This window comes from Durio zibethinus, chromosome 7, assembly GCF_047325235.1.
Source record: "Durio zibethinus cultivar Kanyao isolate XHJ-2024 chromosome 7, ASM4732523v1, whole genome shotgun sequence".
NCBI lineage: Eukaryota > Viridiplantae > Streptophyta > Magnoliopsida > Malvales > Malvaceae > Durio > Durio zibethinus.
The window spans coordinates 19,001,435-19,022,512 of record NC_143168.1 but is presented as its reverse complement, the minus strand read 5'-3'; the positions used below and the strand labels follow the sequence as shown (position 1 = coordinate 19,022,512).

Here is a 21,078-nt window from a genome sequence, read left to right as displayed (position 1 = left end):
TCTATAAAAAAAAAAAATAAATAAGAAACTTAAGCACAGAAGAAAACTTCTCTAACGTGATAAAAAAATTGCGCGGCTTCTATAAAATGACAAATCATCTAACTCCTGTACTGCCCTTCCAATTACATGGAATCAGGATCCAATGTCAGCGACAAACATGTTAAGCACATTTGTTTGTTGTTTTTATAACTTTTTATATCGATCTTAAGCATCTAACCGTCATACTCACATAGATTTAAAGCTAAATGTTGGTTACCAATACACACATTCACCATCTCCTACAATAGCCATCCTTAACCATGGCAGCCTGGTTCGTTATCTTCATCATCTCCATCTCCATCTCTGTTCTCCTCATACTCATCTTCAACTATTTCTTTCAAACCAGAAAACCCTCTCGAAATCTCCCACCAGGCCCCCTTCCTCTGCCCATCATTGGTAACTTGTTCTTGTTCCGCAAATCTTTTAATGACTTTCAGTGTATACTTAAGTCCCTTCATGCCAAATTTGGTCCTATAATCACCCTCCACTTTGGTTCTCGCCCGGCTATTTTCATTGCCGATCGCTTTCTTGCCCACCAGGCCTTGGTCCAAAATGGTGCCATTTTTGCTGACCGTCCTCCAGCTTTAGATGGTAGAGAACAAGTTGTTATCACCACTGCTCTCTATGGCTCCACATGGCGTGTGCTACGACGTAACCTTACAGCAGAAATGCTCCAGTCTTCTCGTGTGAAATCTTATTCACATGCGCGCAAGTTGGCGGTGGAAAGACTCTTGAAAGTCCTCAAGATTCAGTCTAAATCTGGTGATCATCCGGTCCAAGTGATGGAACAGTTTCAACTCTCCATGTTTAGCCTGCTAGTCTTCATGTGTTTCGGAGACCAGCTTGAAGAAGAGAAAATCAAGGAAATATCAGATGTTGAGCGGAAAATGATGTTGAGTTTCAGTAAAGTGAGTATGATTTCTATTTGGCCAAGAGTAACAAAAATTTTGTTTCGTAAACAATGGAAAAAGATCTTCAAACTACAAGAAAAATCGAAGCACTTGATCGTCCCTTTGATACTAGAGAGAAAGAAGGCAAAGGAAGAGAAGTTGAGTGAAGGCGAAAATCAGGTCAGCAACATAAATGTCTCCTACGTTGATACGTTGTTAGATTTACAGCTACCAGAAGAGAATAGAATCCTTAGTGTCGAAGAAATTCTTGGTTTATGCTCCGAATTTCTCAACGGAGGAACAGAAAATACATCCGCACTGTTGCAATGGATCATGGCAAACTTGGTGAAGTATCCACGTATCCAAGAGAAGTTGTTCATGGAGATCAAAGGGGTCATGGGAGATGATGACGAAATGGTGAAAGAAGATGATTTAGAGAAGATGCCATATCTAAAAGCAGTGATCTTAGAAGGGCTAAGGCGACATCCTCCTCTTCGGTTTTTGTTGCCTCATGCAGTGGCAGAAGATGTGGTTTTAAATGGTTACTTGATGCCAAGAAATGGGACAGTGAATTTCATGATAGGAGACATGGGAAGTGACCCAAAGGTGTGGGAAGATCCAATGTCATTTAAGCCAGAGAGGTTTTTATGTACTGATCATAACAAGGATGGAAAGGAATTTGATATAACAGGGAGCAAGGAGATTAAAATGATACCATTTGGGGCAGGAAGAAGGATTTGTCCAGGGTATGCATTGGCCATACTTCATTTGGAGTATTATGTGGCAAATTTGGTCTGGAATTTTGAATGGAAAGCTGTGGATGGAGATGATGTCAACATGGAAGAAAAGCACGAGTTCTCAGTAAGGATGAAGCATCCATTAAAAGCCCTTATATCTCCAAGATTTTGATAAGAATACACTGATAAAGTATAAACTTTCACCTGTTAACTTCAAACCTTTCCACCATACTCTGCTTAAGATTAAGGAAATTTGCTGATGCAGTTATTATACTGAACACACGAACAGGAAAGCAAGAATTATCCATTTCAAGATAAAGGAAATCCAAGGTTGCCTCTGCTGCTGCAGTTATTATGTTTTTCTGGTTGATTTTTAACCTTTTCTTTCCCTGGTTGAAGTTCTTAATGTATTCCTAGAGACTTTAGTTTATATATATATATATGCATTGAAACAAAATTGAAGTTACAGGGGCTTTCTGTTTCAACTTTTAGGATATTAATGGTTTTGTAATCTTGTGCCAACTACTATGCAATCTATTTAAATATATAAAACCAGATATATATTTCTATGCTTACTATTTACCCTACTGATGTATCACATAAATTTATTACTAGGAAACAATCTCTTCAAACTTCTTTACAAGCAATTTTGTCTTTAAAACACCAGCTTTTTCTCAAAGAAAAGCAATCAGTGAGCAAGCATGCATGAGGAAAATTTCATCCTTACGAAAATAAGTTCCTTCACTTAGAAGAAAACGATTTCTTTTATATTTGAAGTTATCAGAAATTGAACTATAATCATTAAAACTAAATGATTTTAAGAACTATTAGAAGCTGCTTTGTTGTTTTTTCCATTTATTTTTCTTTTTGACAAATCATCACATTTCCGTACATAATATACATCCAAAATGAACTGTTACAGCAAAAAGCTATTTCAAAAAGAACGCTTATCGTTAACGCTTCTTCAGCATTCCCTCCAAATCAATTAACAAACATGTCATAACAGCTTGAATCCAGAATTCCAGATGAATCCAAGCTGGCAGATACAGAAGAACTAAACCCCAGGGGGATGCTACCTAGTAACCGAGTCAAATACATGAGTTGACAATATGGACTGAGGCCGAATGCTCTTTCTCTGACATGATTTATTTCTATACTTATTTTATAATTAGCAATTAATTGGATTTTAATCTTTACACTAAATATTACCTGGGCTAGACAATTCTTGACACATGCAGTGAAACTACAACAGCATGAGCTGCACCTCAGCAATTGCATTTAACTTAGATGAAGTAATTAATGAGCATTAAGAGAGTTGTGGGTCAATATATGAAGTATTCAAAAATCTTTATTTGTAGATGTCCTACCCCAACCTGATAGTGTTGGTTTCACAAGATCCAAGGCATCATCAACCTTTTGTGCCCTTTGCGTTGCATCAGATAATATAAGAAAAAATTTCCCATAGCCAGTCTCCCTGATATAAGACAACAGGATTGAAATTTAAAATTAAAAAAAAAAGGAAAAAGACAAAATAAGGATGATGGCTAATAAAGACAAATGACTTATTGCTTAGCAATTAAATTACTCCAAATTTATTGAATCATAGGTCCTAAACCTTGAGATACACACTACTCAGAGCAGCCTGGTGGATTTAATCCAACGTTGATTATATCGAGAGAAAACAACGTATTTGTTTCATAAAAGGGTTCATGGAACAAAAGCCTTCAAAAAACTTATTTCTATACTTTTCATCTACAATCGAACTTCAGTAACCTTGCATTCCACTGATTATATGTATCAAACTTTCTTATTTTGTGTGAAAATCAATTCATTCCTACGGAAGTATGGAACTCAGAAACACGTGGGACAGATTTTTTTTTTTTTTTTTTGCTCTAAAAAAAAAAAAATGAAGGAACAAGTAACAGTGGTGCCAACTTGGCAGCAGACAAATTGCATTCATATACAAAGGTATCCTCAATGAAACAATTATCTAATGGCAGGCATCTCTAATTTACAAGGTTTAAATATGTAACAGATTCAGAACCCATAGAACACGAAACCACACAGTAGGTAATTCGCTTTATTAAAAGTCGGTTAATTATTTTGGAATCATTTATCACGATAAAATCAGTCTCGTTTAATCTATAGCATGCATGCTTCTAAGCACTTTTTCCCGTACCCACTATAAGATATGTAACTAGAAATGCTAACGTTAAGCTGAGCCATCACTGAATCTACTTTGAAGGACGCCTCCAGTTCCCTTTAAGATTAGATTTGGCTGCAGGTTTATTCTTTGACCAACTTTCTACCATTCCCTACGGGCCAATTTGTAGCCTCATTGTCCCAATCTGTCATGATTTTCTATGCCAGGCCATAAGAAAGAGAACTTACATGAAATATTTTAGGTCCCCACTAAGGTTTCCTATACCTCTTTGAAGCTACTCTTATGACTGAGACAAGCCCAGAGCCAAACAACCATAAAGAATCACTTCTTACAAGAGGAATCAGCCGAGCCAGAGGATCACCAAATATATGAGCCAGGCAATTCCCAGTATAAGCTCATAGGTTAGGATACTTACAGCCTTTCTAAGGTTAGTATAATATGTCGAGGCTCACCTCTACCGAAGAAGTTTTTACAATCATGTAGCAGTTCTTTATTAGGATCATGCCCACAAGATTTTGCTATCCAACCATCTTGCCAAAACCGAACCAGATTCAATGAAGAGCCACCTTAACATTTCCATCCCAAACCATTGTAAGAATTGCAAGGAAAAATATTTTCATACAATCAAAAACATGATGGATCCCAGACTTCAGATGAACATATTAGGCAACATAGTCTTCTTTATTTCTCAATATTCCCTTATCACCTGATGTTCCTAGGAATTCTTTCAACACCCATAGGCATTCAACTTTGTCCAACCAAAGAAGGCACCTAACAGTAACTCGATGCATGTTAACAACTATTAAGAAAAAAAAACAACTTCCAATCTTGATCTTTTGAGAGAACTTATAGTAACCAAAATTTTCAATAATTGTTCAAACTTCAAGAAAGTATTGCCATAAATGAACTAGATTTGGTTTATAATTGGGTTAAATACATATTTGACTCCTAAACTTTATAACTTTTGTCACATTGATACTTAAAAATTTCTTTTGTTATATTAATACTTGAACTTTCAAATTATTATCATATTTGTATCTCTAACTGATATCATTAGTCAACTTTGTTAAGATTTTATGAATATTTAATAAAATATTGATACGTGTCTAAAAAGTTTAGTCAACACTACATCATCAATGCTACATCATTTTTATGTCATATTTAAAAGAAATTTTCTAAAAAAAATTCTTAAAAAATCTAAAAAAAACTTTTAAAAATTATAAAAAATTCTAAATTTTTTAAACAATTCTAAAAATTTTTAAAATGCTAAAAATATTTAAAATTTATAAAAAAATTTTAATTTAAAAAAATTATTAAAAAAATACTAAATTTCTTTTTTAATTTCTCAAAAAATTTAAAAAATTCATAAAAATTTTAAACAATTCTAAGCAATTCTTAAAAATTTTAAAAAATTTTGAAATATTATAAAAAATTTTAAATTTTATAAAAAAGTAAATATATGAAACATTTTTATAAATTATAAAAATTATCATAATTTGAAAAATTTTTAAATTATGAAAATTTAGAAATTTTTTAAAATTATGTAAAATTTTTTTAATGTTTTAGATCTTTTTGAACTTTTGAATTTTTAAAAATTTTTTAGAATTTTTCTTTTAAAAATGACATGGGCATGATGTAACAATGATGATGTGATACTGACTGAACTTTTTAACATATGTTAACATCTTATTAAATATTTATACTACGTCAATAAAATTGACTAATGACATTAGTTAGGAATACCAACATAATAATAATTTGAAAGTTTAGATATCAATATAACAAAAAAAATTTTAAGTACCAATGTGACCAAAATTACAAAATTCAAGGTCAAATATGTATTTAACCTTTTAAAATTCAATATCTCACTCATCAAATCAGTTTATCAATTGTCCATTTATTTCACACATCAATAAATTGGAATTATCAACAATACGTTTGCTTTCATAAACTATATAGCTACATAATTCATGCCTGGGGGCTGGCCTTAGTGATTTTAATTCTCTGAGGGGTTCTGTGATCGCATATTTACTGCATATTTCTTTTGCTGGTTGAACGTGCTTCCACCAAAAGTCAGAGAGTGCCAATTTGAGAACATCCCAGTATTCTACATCACGGTATATCCTAAACAGACTGCTTCCTTGAGGAGTCCAAACATAGAAATCCATCCAATCCCGATCCATGATTTCCATTAAACCCTGAGCTTGTGGAATACAATAGAGGGGGATGCGCTTCCAAGGGAAAGCCTTGCTCATATCTCCACCCAAAAATGGACACTTTATCTCCAATACTCCTTTAAGAGGCAACCCATAAACAAACCTGTCCACTATCCCATCAGGTGAAGCTCCTAACCAACTGTCTTCAGGGCTCATCTTACCATAAACCTGAAATTCAGGAAAAGCAACTGTATTTCCGGTTATCAACTTATATCTTTCAAGAGCTTCCTCTTCTTTAATATTGCTCCAACAGGTAGCCAAGTTACCAGAAAATGGCTCAATTGCCCCAAGTTTCTCTAGCCAGAGCCGGGCTCTTCGACAGGGCCAAAAGCCAATAGCCCCAGCAAATGTGCTTGCTGTCAATTTATGCTTTCTTTGTTCTTGCCAATTTTTGAACCAATGCTGAAGACTACTGGACTGAAGAAAAGAATAAGTTTCAACAGGTGCAAATTTCTGATAACAACTGGATTTGCTTGAACTTCTTTGAGAAGGGTGATTGAGAAACTGACTACTGGTGCTGAGCCTTTCACTGACTGGCTCAAGTAGATTCTGGCTCGAATATATTCTCCTATACTTCAAAATACCCACAAGTAAACCAATGTTATGGATATTCCTGCTCCTGTAACGTGACAGCTGAATGATTAAGGGAAAGCAATATGCAAGTTCTTCACTGCCCAAGAGGAAAAAAATAGTTTCATTAACTCATTATGAGTGAGAGCAAGAATCTATTGATATAAAAAGATTGAGGTAAGGTAAGCAATAATGATTAAAATATCCAGCAAAATAATAAATTTTGTAAAAGTTAAGGCTTTATTTGCAGAAAGTGTGTTTGAATACAAAAGCATATAGTCATTTTGATCAATTAATTTTTTTTTTTTTTAAATAACCTTTGAATGGTAAAACACCTTAAGTTTACATTTACAGAAAACAATTGTTAATTATGTTTAAATGTGTGTTTCATTCAAGCCATTTACTTATCTAATCAAACTATGGTCTTGCTTTTTACACTCAACTTTTTATTTTAACAACTTTTCAAGAAAAAAATCAAATAGGAAGTAGAAACAAAAACCAAACAGAACCTATAAAAATCAAAAGCTCTGAAAGCTTATACACTGCCACTGGACAGTTATACACCATCAGTGCTAATAACTGATAAAACCACGTTCATTCGCCCTGGCAAAACTTCAAAAACACTCTGATTCCACAAAACAGAAAGAAAGAAATAAAAAATAAATAAAGAAGCCATCAAAAGCCTCAAATGATTAAATTTCTTATTAATTTCTAGAAAATAAAAGTAATTATTTGACTTAGAAGAGACACCTAAAACCAAAAAGGACATGGCAAACACTCAAACAGCAAAACAATGACGGGTATTTATGCTAACAAAATCATAACCGTAACAATCGGCATCTAAGTTTTATGAGAAACAAAATGTTACAATTCATTGAGGTAAAAAATCAAACACGTTAAAGGCATGACAGAGAACATTAATCTATTAGAAAGAAAGAGAGGACTAACCATGAAAACTTGTGAGAACAACGATGCATAGAGACTAGGATTTGCGAAAAGAAAGAGAAATAATTTCACATCAAATTCATGTTTTTATTTATTTAATCTTTTCCTTTGAGAAATGAAGAAAAATAAGTTAAGAGGGTCGTGTTTAAGAAGAAAGGGTTTTAGGCGGAAGGGTTTTAGACATGGAGGAAATCCTGCGTGTTTGGCTACACGATTAGGCTGACTTGACTCTGGAACGGTATAAACTTTTCTACATTTTGGGTCCAATAAAAAATGTAACCAGGGGTAGTACTGACAAAGCCCATCCAATACAAAGCCCAAGCAATAAAGAACGAGAAAAAAGTTTTAAAATTGTAGGTTAACTTTTTGACTAAAAAATTTAGTTTAATTATCACCCATTTCCCAGTAAGACCTTATTTTAATAGCTAAATGTTGTTAGAGCTTGCTCAAGAATATCTCTTATGAAATAATTCTTTTAATGTATGTTGAATTTATCATGATATTTAAAACTTTTTGTGTGGATTATAGCTATCATATTATCATAATATATTTTAATAAGCTTATCAACATGTGTAATATAATGCACAAATATTATTTTTGGTGCTTAATATGATGGATAGAATAGAATGTAATCATCATATATTATGTTTATTTTGTGTATAAAAAAATATGTATAAATTATAAAAAAAATTAATAATATTTTTTATATAGGATGACTCAGTTCTCTTATAGTGAAAAATATTATTTTTAATCCTCAAAATTAAATTTTTATATCTTATTATGTCTTTAAAAATTATATTAATAATTTAAATTATATAAATTTTTAAAAAATAATTTTAATCGATAAATAAATTATTATATCTTAATCTCTATACACATCAAATACAAAATAAAATAATATTATTTAATCTAATTTTATTTATAATTTTATTTGATTTTATTCTATCATAATTTTATATATCAAATACATCCAAACTTCTTAATAATTCTTACAATCAAATAGCTTTTTGCACAGCTGTTGTACAAGCAACTGATTACATCATGAATAAAAATATGCAAAAATTTTTTTAATTGCTAGAAGAAATTATGTCAAAACATAACTAAATACGGATTTATACACATCTTTATCAATATCACCGTAAATATCAATATACCTAATGAATTTGACATTACTACAATGATATAAAACATTGGTTTTATCCTTTTACAAAAAAAAGAAAAAAGGAACTTTTTTTTTTACAGGACTATCCCTTGTGAGTAATTTTTTTATTGGGGCAAAAGAAAGTGAGATATAAAACATTGATTTTATGTACAAAAGTGTACTTATTAAGTGCAAAATATAGGTATTTCTAAATAATTCAATTTTAAGTCGAGTAAAATTACAAAGTTACTGTTTTTTTTTTTTTGAAATAATATTCATTACCTTTTTAATTTTACGAAATTAATTTTGGCTTTTTCTTTCTATTCGCTATTTTTCAATAAACCTATAATCATTACCATATGTATATGTAAAGATCCATAGTCAATGACTGAATTGCAATCTCTAATTTGACTAACAAAATTTTTACCCATGATCATTGGCTTAAATTCTTTTCTTAATTTAAGTCTTTATTCCTTCCAATTTACACAATTCTTTAGAAAGCCAATGCTACTGGTTATGAATGATTGTTATTTAGATATTTTGTGTTGGTTAATGGTTTATTATAGCAAAATTTTGTTATTTTTTATTAAATAAAATTATTTATTTAAAATTGATTGATATTTAAATCAGTTTACATATTATTGAAATTGACAGTTAAAGATTTCAAATTCAAAGGAACTTGTACACAGTATACATAATATTTTATTTAATAAAATAAAAGAAGAATTTAATTTTTTGTTTTATTTTGTTATATTTATATTTATCACATAATATTTTTAATTTTTAATTTTATTATAATAATTTAATATGTAGTTAAATTTTATATAATTAATTTAATATATAATTTAATAGAGGTATTATAATGATTGTAGACACCCAATTGGGTCCGGGCCCAGATCAATTGGGCTTGACCCAAATGGGTAAGGCCCATTTCAATCCTGTATATTTTTTTTCTTCTTTTGTATTTTATGTATTCTATTATTATTATTATTATTATTATTATGTATATCTTTATTTATTTATTTATTTTTATTCAGATTAGATTTATATGTATTTTATTTATACAGTTATATATTATTATTATTTTTTTTTTGTGTAATATATTTTTGGGTTTATCTTATTTTATTTGTTATTATTTTTTTTTAATCATCTGTTAATTCTATCTTCTTTTTCCCGAATTATCTGATATTATTTTTAATTTTTAATTTTTGATTTTCTTTTCTAATTATCTAGTTTTTTTTTTTATTTTTGATTTTGGAGGGCTGAGATTGAAGGCTGAAGAATCCCATTGGAAGTGGGAATTCAATCAGAAGAGTCCAGTGGAATTTAAAGATTGAATTCCCGTCCAAGGAGGAATTGGGATTGATCAGAAACTCCTGATCAATCCCTATATAAAGCACCTCCTGGAACAGTTCAGAAGGGGAGAAAACAGAAGCAAAAGCTACTGATTGAGAGAATATGGGTGTTTAGAGAGCTAAGGAAAAGTTTAGGAGTGTTCTGGCAGTGAGAAAAATTTTTTAGAAAAATTTGGCGAAAAAATTTTCTGAAAATTTCTGGGAAATTTTCAGATTCCGGTGAAAATTCCGGCGACTTTTGAATTTTCCGGCGACAATTCCGGCGAACTTTGAAGTTTCCGGCAACAGACCCAGTTTCTGGCGGAGAATCCCAGAAACCGGCGACCATCCGGCCAACTTCCGGCCAATTTCCGGCGAAATTCCCAGATTCCGGTGAATTTTCCAGAATCCGGCACCGGCGTTCTTCAAATTCTAGAGAGAAGGCAGAGAAGAAGGGAAGAAGAGAGAGAGAGGGGAGGAACGGTCTGCTGAAAAACGGAGGAAGGTGCCTTTTATACCCTCCCAAAACGACGTCGTTTTGGCTTTAAGTTAATAAGAGGATCCGCGCGTTTTGCCGAACCCGACCCGACCCGAAGCGTCGACCCGCTTTCTGACCCGCGCGTTTCAGCCCCTCCGAGCCGAGCCGAGCCGAGCCGAGCCGCACCAAGCCGAGCCGCGATCCGAGCCGCTCCAGGTTTTTTTTTTTTTGAATTTTTTTTTTGAATTTTTTTTTTATTTGACTTTGATTTTGATCTTGATTTTTTTTTCTTTATTCTTTAATTAATCCGACGACGGAGCCTCTACAAGTAAAAACAGTAGTTTTTCTTGCATACTCCTGAGGTGAGGGAATTTTCTCAATTTTCTGCTAAAAGTATTAGAGTCAATTGAGAATAATTTCTGATAATTAATTACTTGGCTGATTTTGATTTTTTTTTTTCTTTAATTAATCCGACGACGGAGCCTCTGCAAGTGAAACAGTAGTTTTTCTTGCATACTCCTGAGGTGAGGGAATTTTCTCAATTTTCTGCTAAAAGTATTAGAGTCAATTGAGAATAATTTTCGATAATTAATTAATTGGTTGATCTTGATTTTTCTTTAATTAATCCGACGACGGAGACTCTGCAAGTGAAACAGTAGTTTTTCTTGCATACTCCTGAGGTGAGAGAATTTTCTCAATTTTTTGTTAAAAGTATTAGAGTCAATTGAGAATAATTTTCGATAATTAATTAATTGGTTGATCTTGATTTTTCTTTAAATAATCCGACGACGGAGCCTCTGCAAGTGAAACAGTAGTTTTTCTTGCATACTCTTGAGGTGAGGGAATTTTCTCAATTTTCTGCTAAAAGTATTAGAGTCAATTGAGAATAATTTTCAACAACTAACTACTTGGTAAAATTTTAAGGCTTTTGGATAACACAAATTCAAGCTGGTACCATCTTTTGATGGGCGTTGTGAGGGTGCTATAACCTTCCTCACACGTAACCGAACTCCCGAACTCTGTTCTGGTTAAGCAGACCCGAACCTATTCTTTTAGGGACCCTTAAGCTTAGGTGTTCCCTAAAAGGGCAGATTCCTTAGGTGGCCAATCACACCTGGATAAAAAAAGATTGGTGGCGACTCCCTAAAGTCAATGTCTGGCGATAGATCCCCGGATCTAGACGTTATGACAGCTTGGCGACTCCACTGGGGACTTTGAGAGTCAGGCCAGCAAATAATTTGTGTTATCCAAAAGCCTAATAAAATTGAACCCTTTTTGTATATATGTGTTATTATTCATTCATGTTTATTCACTTTGTTGATTATGTCATTCATATGCATGTGCATAACATGAGCTCTATACCCGAGCTCCGTCCCTCTAGGAGGGAGTAAAGTACCTATTGCTTTCGTGAGGTCTAATACCTCCGCAGTGGCTAGCGAAATACTCCCACTCAAATTGAACATTTTCCGCTTGTAGCCTGTAATGGGTGAGGATTAGGGTGCCTTACTAGTCTGTGATGGACAAGGATGTAAGGAACAATTTGAGGACCTTTAGACTCTGACTTTAAAACCACATGTAGTGAACCTTAAGAGTGCCTAACCCTAGGATAGAGCCTTTTCTACCCAATGATAGATATACCCTGAAATTAGGACACAAAAAGGGTGTTTGTCTAATCATTTTGATTGTTTAACTTTGTGTGTTATTTTTATCATATGTAACATTATGCATCAACATCACTTACGTTTCATCCACGGAACTAACTATGTTGTTTGTCTGATTGTATGCATCTGCATTATTTTCATGATCATGTTTTAACACAATCATTTGCATTCATTTCATACTAGATTTCATTCAGAAAAATGTACATTTCATTTGTGTATCAAAGCATCATACATAGAGCATAACATTTCTAATCATGAGTATGGTACTCAAGGCTCCAGGATAGCTCCATCTAGCGAAAATCTTGCCCATCGATTTAACACAAGATCCAGAGCAAGGCAAATGGAGCAGGAAAATTCTCAGAGATTTGAAAAGATAGAAAAAGCTCAGGAGAAGATTGAAAATGAACTTAGCAAAATTCTGGAGGCTCTCAATAATATGAATAAAGGAAAAGGAGTTGAAGGAAGTACAAGCCAGCAAGAAGTGGCTGACCCATTGTACCCTCCAGGTTTTGGCCCATCTCAAGCCCAGTCTGCCCAAGAGGTCCCGCCACAACATTTCGCCTATCCTGGAATGCCATCAGCTTTCAACCTATGACAGTATAACAGCTATATAAATCCTGTCTTCACTGAAAAGGCAGCAGAACCAATTCCTGATCTAGATGATTTAAAAGAGAAGGAGAAGGAAAAGATGAGAGTAGAGGCTGAGGAAAGTTCCAAGATTAGCATGTTAGAGCAGAGGCTACGGGCTGTAGAAGGATTTAGCTTTTATGGGTCAGTTGATGCTGCTGGGCTCTGCCTAGTCCCTGATGTGGTTATCCCCTATAAGTTCAAAGTACCGAAGTTTGAAAAATATGACGGTATAAAGTGTCCCAAAACCCACATCACCATGTATTGCAGAAAGATGGCAGCTCATGCACATGATGAAAAACTCTTGATGCATGTTTTTCAAGACAGTCTTACTGGCTCTGCCGCCAGATGGTATGTTCAGTTGGATAGGACTCGTATTCACTCTTGGAGTGATATGGCACATGACTTCATCAGTCAATATCGACACATTATCGATTTGGCTCCTGATCGTTTGTCTTTGCAGAATTTGGAGAAAAAGTCAAATGAGTCTTTTAAAGAGTACGCCCAAAGATGGAGAGATATAGCTTCACAGGTACAACCTCCACTGACAGAGAAAGAGACCACAGTGCTGTTTGTTAGCACTTTAAAACCTCCCTATTATGAAAAGATGATAGGGAATGCAACAAAGAATTTTGCTGACATGGTAATCTCTGGAGAAATTATTGAAAGTGCCATAAAAAATGGCAAGTTGAGAGGAGGAGAAACCAAGAAGACATCAGAAAAGAAAGAAGCTGAAGCTCAAGCTGTGAGCTCTGATAGACAACAATTCGGGGGTTATCAACCCTATCCATCTCAAGGTTACTCTCCATACTATCCCGCTGTGAATAATGCCTCATCCTACCCATACCAGCTAGCTCCCCAACCATCTTATTCATCCACTTATCGCCTTAACATTCAAGCTCCTGTAAGAACCCAAATCCGCCCTACTAACCCAGCCAGTGGCTCGCGAGAACAACGGACTACTCGAGAAAAACCTGTATTTGATCCAATCCCTATGACTTATACAGAGTTATATCGAGAGCTTTATAATAGCCATTTGATTGCCCCCAGCCATGTGGAACCACTTAAACCACCCTATCCAAAGTGGTATGATCCTACAGCCCGTTGTGACTATCATTATGGAATTACTGGCCATTCTACTAAAAATTGCACTGCTTTAAAGTATAAGGTGCAACGGTTGATCAATGATGGAATGGTAAGTTTTGATCAAGGAAAAGCAACAGCACCTAATGTTAGTGTACTGAGCGAAAGTCAAGAACAGAAAGGATCCGGAGATTCACAATGAATTGAGGGGCAAGATGTCAATGGAGATAAGGCTGGTTGAAGGTTTCTTCTGTCATTTTGGGATTTCTTTTCAAAAATGTTAGATTTTTTTTTAATATGACTTCACTTGTTATCATTTTAATAAAGGCAAGTCAATGCATTTCATTACATTTTTCTCTTTCACTTTACCATTATTCCATGCCTTGTTACCTTCCATAACTTCACACTCCCATTCTTAAATTTCAGACAATGATAACAATAATTCTGGAATTTAATTTTGAGAACTCATTCACAGAGGAGATGATTTGAGCGAAAATAAAGAGGGTAAGCCATCACCAGAGATGAAAGAGATATATCTTGAAGGTGTGCAATATTTTATACAAGTTCATGAGCTCTGTTCAATAGATGATGTTCAAGAAAGGTATTCACAATTGAGATGAAAAATGGCCATCTTTCTTTTACCATTTGAAAAACCATTTATTGTTACCCCCTTGAGCTTATCATTTTTTTTTTTTAGAACCCCAACCAAGGATCACCCTCTACACTGGAGGGTAATTTTTGAAAAAAAAAAAAAAAAAAAAAAAAACCACAAAAGGTCTCAAAGATGAAAAGAGAAAGAAAAGCAAAAGAAAAAATAAATGTCACACATGACTTGGGGCAAAGTAATGAGAATTCTTTGTGTGAGGAAAGAAAAAATAGTGAAACGATGTGGGGCAAAATGCCAAGCTGCATCAAATGATCCTTCGGTCTTGAACCTTTTTAATACATGTTTTGAGCCTATTATATCCATTTTTTTTATGACCCTTCACCTTAGCCTACATTACAGCCTTGAAAAGTCCATTTAGATCAAGTGTGAATATTCAACTTGAATGATCATATGTTGAACGAAGGTATGCTCACGAGGAAGCAATGAAATCATGCTCTAAAGTTGGACGTATGAAAGATATCAACAATGGATGAAAAAAAAAATGAGAAAAAAAAAAGAAGGAAAAAATGAGAAAATGAAAAAAAAAGATTCAAATTGAAAACCTGAAAGGGTGATCTTAGTAGAAAAAAATTAAGTCAAATGGCTCACATGAATGAAAGATCAAAGACATCTGAAGATCCCTCAAAGACTGGGGCAGAGTTCGCCAAGCTCAAGATGACTTCAACAGTAAATGGAATGAGTTTTTGAAAAAAAAATCCTAGATTAATGTTGAAAATTGTCTGAATATTCATCATTTGGATATACCATTCACCTCAATGACATCTAAATTATTTTCTTTCCCATTTATTTTCTACCAAAATAGATCTCCATTGATTATCTTTACCATAATTCACCTTCTGTTCTCTTATTGTTTCACCCCTAGAATGAATTGAGAAAATGCTTGATTGCATTGTATTTGTCAGGATTTGAAATGATAACGAATGAATGAATATGTGCTTAAAAGAGTCTTGCATTCATTTGAAAAGAAATCTAAGATGATGGTGGAGATAAAATGAAGCAATGGTAGAAACCTAGAGGAGATGATTTAGAAGGATATATGATGTGATCAAATGAAGAAATGGGGCAGTGATACAATCAAGTGATGAGTACGAGGATGAATTGGTCGATATGACTTGCAAGTTGTGATTGAATGATGAAGACAAAATCTGTTTTGGAAAGGTTAATGCTAAGACACCTATGAGTAATGACCCAGTGATGGTGGATGAAACTTGTTTTGAAATTTGTTATTGCTGAGAAATTCATTGAATGATGGTCAAGTGATGATCGATTGATGAAGCTTATTCCAAAGTATTGAAAAACAGAACAAGGAAGAATCTGAGTGGAAGAGACAATTAAGAGCTACACTGGTTCGATCTTAGAAGAGCAGTGCAATTGGATCCTTGAGGAATCAAAGGGCTTGACACCCAAGAAAAAAAAGAGCTTGAGAAACTTGAGTACCATACATTGAACAGGAATTAATTGGCCAACATTTGCATAGCATGCATTGAAAATCATGCACATTGCATAGCATACACTACTTTCAGGAAAGTATAGTGTACAAATTCAAGAAGCAGGGGTGTTCCAACATCCCACATGGAAAAGACAGATATGAAAAAACTTTGCAAGTTTGAGAAGAAACTTGTCAGGTAAGTTCCTAATTCTTGAAATAGGATGTCTCTTGGTATCAGGGTTGATTTATAAGACCTTTGGGCATAATCTCCTAAAATCCCTTCAAACACAACTTTCAACTCCTTCGGACATGATTGTCTAGGAGTATTTACTTTTCAAAGTTCGTTGCCTCTGTTTAGAGGAGCAATTTATTTTTTTCAAAGTTCGTTGCCTCTATTTAGAGGAGCAATTTACTTTTCAAAGTTCGTTGCCTCTGTTTAGAGGAGCAATTTACTTTTCCAAGTTCGTTGCCTCTGTTTAGAGGAGCAATTTATTTTTTCAAAGTCGTGGTGCCTCTGTTTAGAGGAGCAATTTACTTTTCAAAGTTCGTTGCCTCTGTTTAGAGGAGCAATTTACTTTTCCAAAGTCGTGGTACCTCTGTTTAGAGGAGCAATTTACTTTTCAAAGTTCGTTGCCTCTGTTTAGAGGAGCAATTTACTTTCCAAAGTCGTGGTGCCTTTGTGTAGAGGAGCAATTTACTTTTCAAAGTTCGTTGCCTCTGTTTAGAGGAGCAATTTACTTTTCAAAGTCGTGGTGCCTCTGTTGAGAGGAGCAATTTATTTTTCCAAAGTCGTGGTGCCTCTGTTTAGAGGAGCAATTTACTTTTCAAAGTCGTGGTGCCTCTGTTGAGAGGAGCAATTTATTTTTTCAAAGTCGTGGTGCCTCTGTTGAGAGGAGCAATTTACTTTCCAAAGTCTGTTGCCTCTGTTTAGAGGAGCAATTTACTTTCAAAAGTCGTTGAGTCTTTGTTTAGAGGAACTTCGGCCAAAAAAAAACAAAAAAAAAAAACAAAAAAACAAAAACAAAAAAAAAATCAAAAAAATAAAAAAATCAAAAAAATCAAAAAAATAAAAACAAAAATAAAAAAAAATCAAAAATAAAAATGTTGAGTTGAGTCTTGATTGGGTGTCTACGTCTTTGCGCAATTTCTGTTTCACAGAAAATGTGCAAAGAGGGGCAGCTGTAGACACCCAATTGGGTCCGGGCCCAGATCAATTGGGCTTGACCCAAATGGGTAAGGCCCATTTCAATCCTGTATATTTTTTTTCTTCTTTTGTATTTTATGTATTCTATTATTATTATTATTATTATTATGTATATCTTTATTTATTTATTTATTTTTATTCAGATTAGATTTATATGTATTTTATTTATACAGTTATATATTATTATTTTTTTTTTTTGTGTAATATATTTTTGGGTTTATCTTATTTTATTTGTTATTATTTTTTTTTAATCATCTGTTAATTCTATCTTCTTTTTCCCGAATTATCTGATATTATTTTTAATTTTTAATTTTTGATTTTCTTTTCTAATTATCTAGTTTTTTTTTTTATTTTTGATTTTGGAGGGCTGAGATTGAAGGCTGAAGAATCCCATTGGAAGTGGGAATTCAATCAGAAGAGTCCAGTGGAATTTAAAGATTGAATTCCCGTCCAAGGAGGAATTGGGATTGATCAGAAACTCCTGATCAATCCCTATATAAAGCACCTCATGGAACAGTTCAGAAGGGGAGAAAACAGAAGCAAAAGCTACTGATTGAGAGAATAGGGGTGTTTAGAGAGCTAAGGAAAAGTTTAGGAGTGTTCTGGCAGTGAGAAAAAATTTTTAGAAAAATTTGGCGAAAAAATTTTCTGAAAATTTTTGGGAAATTTTCAGATTCCGGTGAAAATTCCGGCGACTTTTGAATTTTCCGGCGACAATTCCGGCGAACTTTGAAGTTTCCGGCAACAGACCCAGTTTCCGGCGGAGAATCCCAGAAACCGGCGACCATCCGGCCAACTTCCGGCCAATTTCCGGCGAAATTCCCAGATTCCGGCGAATTTTCCAGAATCCGGCACCGGCGTTCTTCAAATTCTAGAGAGAAGGCAGAGAAGAAGGGAAGAAGAGAGAGAGAGGGGAGGAACGGTCTGCTGAAAAACGAAGGAAGGTGCCTTTTATACCCTCCCAAAACGACGTCGTTTTGGCTTTAAGTTAATAAGAGGATCCGTGCGTTTTGCCGAACCCGACCCGACCCGAAGCGTCGACCCGCTTTCTGACCCGCGCGTTTCAGCCCCTCCGAGCCGAGCCGAGCCGAGCCGAGCCGCACCAAGCCGAGCCGCGATCCGAGCCGCTCCAGGTTTTTTTTTTTTTTTTTTTTTTTTTTGAATTTTTTTTTTATTTGACTTTGATTTTGATCTTGATTTTTTTTTCTTTATTCTTTAATTAATCCGACGACGGAGCCTCTACAAGTAAAAACAGTAGTTTTTCTTGCATACTCCTGAGGTGAGGGAATTTTCTCAATTTTCTGCTAAAAGTATTAGAGTCAATTGAGAATAATTTCCGATAATTAATTACTTGGCTGATTTTGATTTTTTTTTTTCTTTAATTAATCCGACGACGGAGCCTCTGCAAGTGAAACAGTAGTTTTTCTTGCATACTCCTGAGGTGAGGGAATTTTCTCAATTTTCTGCTAAAAGTATTAGAGTCAATTGAGAATAATTTTCGATAATTAATTAATTGGTTGATCTTGATTTTTCTTTAATTAATCCGACGACGGAGACTCTGCAAGTGAAACAGTAGTTTTTCTTGCATACTCCTGAGGTGAGAGAATTTTCTCAATTTTTTGTTAAAAGTATTAGAGTCAATTGAGAATAATTTTCGATAATTAATTAATTGGTTGATCTTGATTTTTCTTTAAATAATCCGACGACGGAGCCTCTGCAAGTGAAACAGTAGTTTTTCTTGCATACTCTTGAGGTGAGGGAATTTTCTCAATTTTCTGCTAAAAGTATTAGAGTCAATTGAGAATAATTTTCAACAACTAACTACTTGGTAAAATTTTAAGGCTTTTGGATAACACAAATTCAAGCTGGTACCATCTTTTGATGGGCGTTGTGAGGGTGCTATAACCTTCCTCACACGTAACCGAACTCCCGAACTCTGTTCTGGTTAAGCAGACTCGAACCTATTCTTTTAGGGACCCTTAAGCTTAGGTGTTCCCTAAAAGGGCAGATTCCTTAGGTGGCCAATCACACCTGGATAAAAAAAGATTGGTGGCGACTCCCTAAAGTCAATGTCTGGCGATAGATCCCCGGATCTAGACGTTATGACAATGATTTTCTTAGAATACCACATTTAGATGTTTATTTTTTAAAGAAAAATTTGATATTATCTCGGCAAACTCTTATGAAACAATTAAAGAGATATTATAATAATTTTTTTGCAGATACTTCTTTTTATACGTTGTACATCTTGCTAACATAAAATATGAGGATTAGTTCTTATCTTCATCTCATTGGAAGTGAATTTAATTATATTGCAATTCTAACAAACAATCACTCCACTGTTTCTTAGCTGTTGGAAACGTAGTTCGAATCAATTGAAAATCTCGAAAGAGTCACGTTCAAACGCACATTCTTGGTGAGGCAAAAACTATTGTTGATGGATAGCAAAAGCTGAAGCGTCTGACATTTATAATTAAGGGAACGTTGTGTAAAATGCGAATATATATATGTACGGATTCTACTTATGCATTTATTTTAAACAAGCAAGATACAATTAAAATTCCATCAAAACAGCCTAAATGGCTGATCACCATGACCAGTAGTGAAGCCAGTGGGTGCATGGTACAGCCCATATTTTAACAGGGTGGCCTGGGTGTTGAAATTGAAAGGAATCAAATATGAATTTATGGAAGAAAATCTAAACAAGAAAGGCAGTCTCCATCTGAATTGCAACCCAGTGTACAAGAAAATCACAGTGATTGTTCATCGTGGGAAACCGATTGTTGAATCTTTATGAATACATTGATGAGACATGGAAAGACAATTCCAATTTGCCCAGTGATCCTTACGATAGGGCCATGGCAAGATTTTGGGCTGCCTTCATTGATGAAATGGTTTTTAATTATATCTACTTAATTTATCTCGCTTTCATTGCCATATCTTTTTTTTTTTTCTGCTTATTCATAAAGTTCAACAAAATCTCTCTACCTTTTTTTTCTACTCCGTTTTTTCGGATAACTTTTTCAACTGTCATGAATTATACTCCTTCATCCTTTTTTCCTTTTGATTTTTTTTTTAATAAAAAAGACTGCAGCTCAAGGATAGTGTCATGAACTATACTCCATCCTTTTTTATTTCCGTTTTATGTTTTCTATATATATATATATATATATATATATATATATATGTTGTTCAATTATTTTAAATACAACTCTTCATTGAATATATGATTTTAGTTACTTGAACGTTCAAGGAGAGTGTTAGAGCAGCTAACGATGGAAATGAAGCAAGTACGAAATGCCATGGAACTGCTTGAAGGAATGTTGAAAGGTAAGAAATTCTTTGGAGGTGAGACAGTAGGGTTCCTAGACATCACCTTCGGTTGGATAGCTATATGGTTGGACTTGAGAGCCATTGAAGAAGTTGCTCATGTAGAGTTCTTCAACCCTGTCAAATACCCACTCCTTGAAATTAGAAGAACAAATTCAAAGAGTTTCATGTCATCAAAAATAGCTTTTACGTACCCCATGGAAAAGTTGGTTCGCTTCTTTAAAAGGCACCGTCGTCAATGTTCACAGCTAAAATGATATGGATGATCAGTAAGTATAGGCTTTGCTTTGGAAATAAAAAGCATAAGAAATGTTTAATGGTAGAGATCTTTCTATCTCAATACTTTAACGAAGAGATCTCACTCGATGTCCTTCTCACCGTAATTTAAGTTTTGAACTATATTGGGTAAAGCAAGTTTATTGTGTAGGTCTAATGAAGTTCGTATCTCATTTATGATGTTCCGCATGTTTTTTATATATTTAGAAGTACGGATACGAAGAGTCTTTTGATGCGACGAAATTAAATATTTTTATTCATTATATTTTTTATAATGTTTGATATTT

At 34.0% G+C, this 21,078-nt stretch overlaps 1 protein-coding gene and 2 pseudogenes across 1 annotated transcript; 2 read left to right on the top strand and 1 right to left on the bottom strand.

Moving 5' to 3' along the window:
* The first annotated feature begins 223 nt into the window (after positions 1 to 223).
* Positions 224 to 2,448, top strand: LOC111277750 (cytochrome P450 89A2 pseudogene; annotated as a pseudogene).
* Positions 2,449 to 5,647: 3,199 nt separating this feature from the next.
* Positions 5,648 to 7,779, bottom strand: LOC111277749 (uncharacterized). The gene is made up of 2 exons (XM_022864161.2): positions 7,565 to 7,779; positions 5,648 to 6,716 (listed from the first exon to the last, which is right to left on the bottom strand). The coding sequence occupies exons 1-2, from the start codon at positions 7,591 to 7,593 to the stop codon at positions 5,708 to 5,710; spliced, it is 1,038 nt and encodes a 345-aa protein (XP_022719896.2). The 5' UTR covers positions 7,594 to 7,779; the 3' UTR covers positions 5,648 to 5,707.
* An 11,899-nt stretch (positions 7,780 to 19,678) lies between these two features.
* LOC111277437 (putative glutathione S-transferase) lies at positions 19,679 to 20,772 on the top strand (annotated as a pseudogene).
* The last annotated feature ends 306 nt before the right edge of the window (positions 20,773 to 21,078 follow it).

What these genes read in the sequence shown, in the direction of transcription:
- LOC111277749 (XM_022864161.2), bottom strand. Translation starts at nt 7,593, where the DNA reads ATGCATCGTTGTTCTCACAAGTTTTCATG. An exon ending in TGTTCTCACAAGTTTTCATG is followed by an intron (nt 6,717 to 7,564) that starts GTTAGTCCTCTC and finishes CCTCTTGGGCAG; the next exon opens with TGAAGAACTTGCATATTGCT.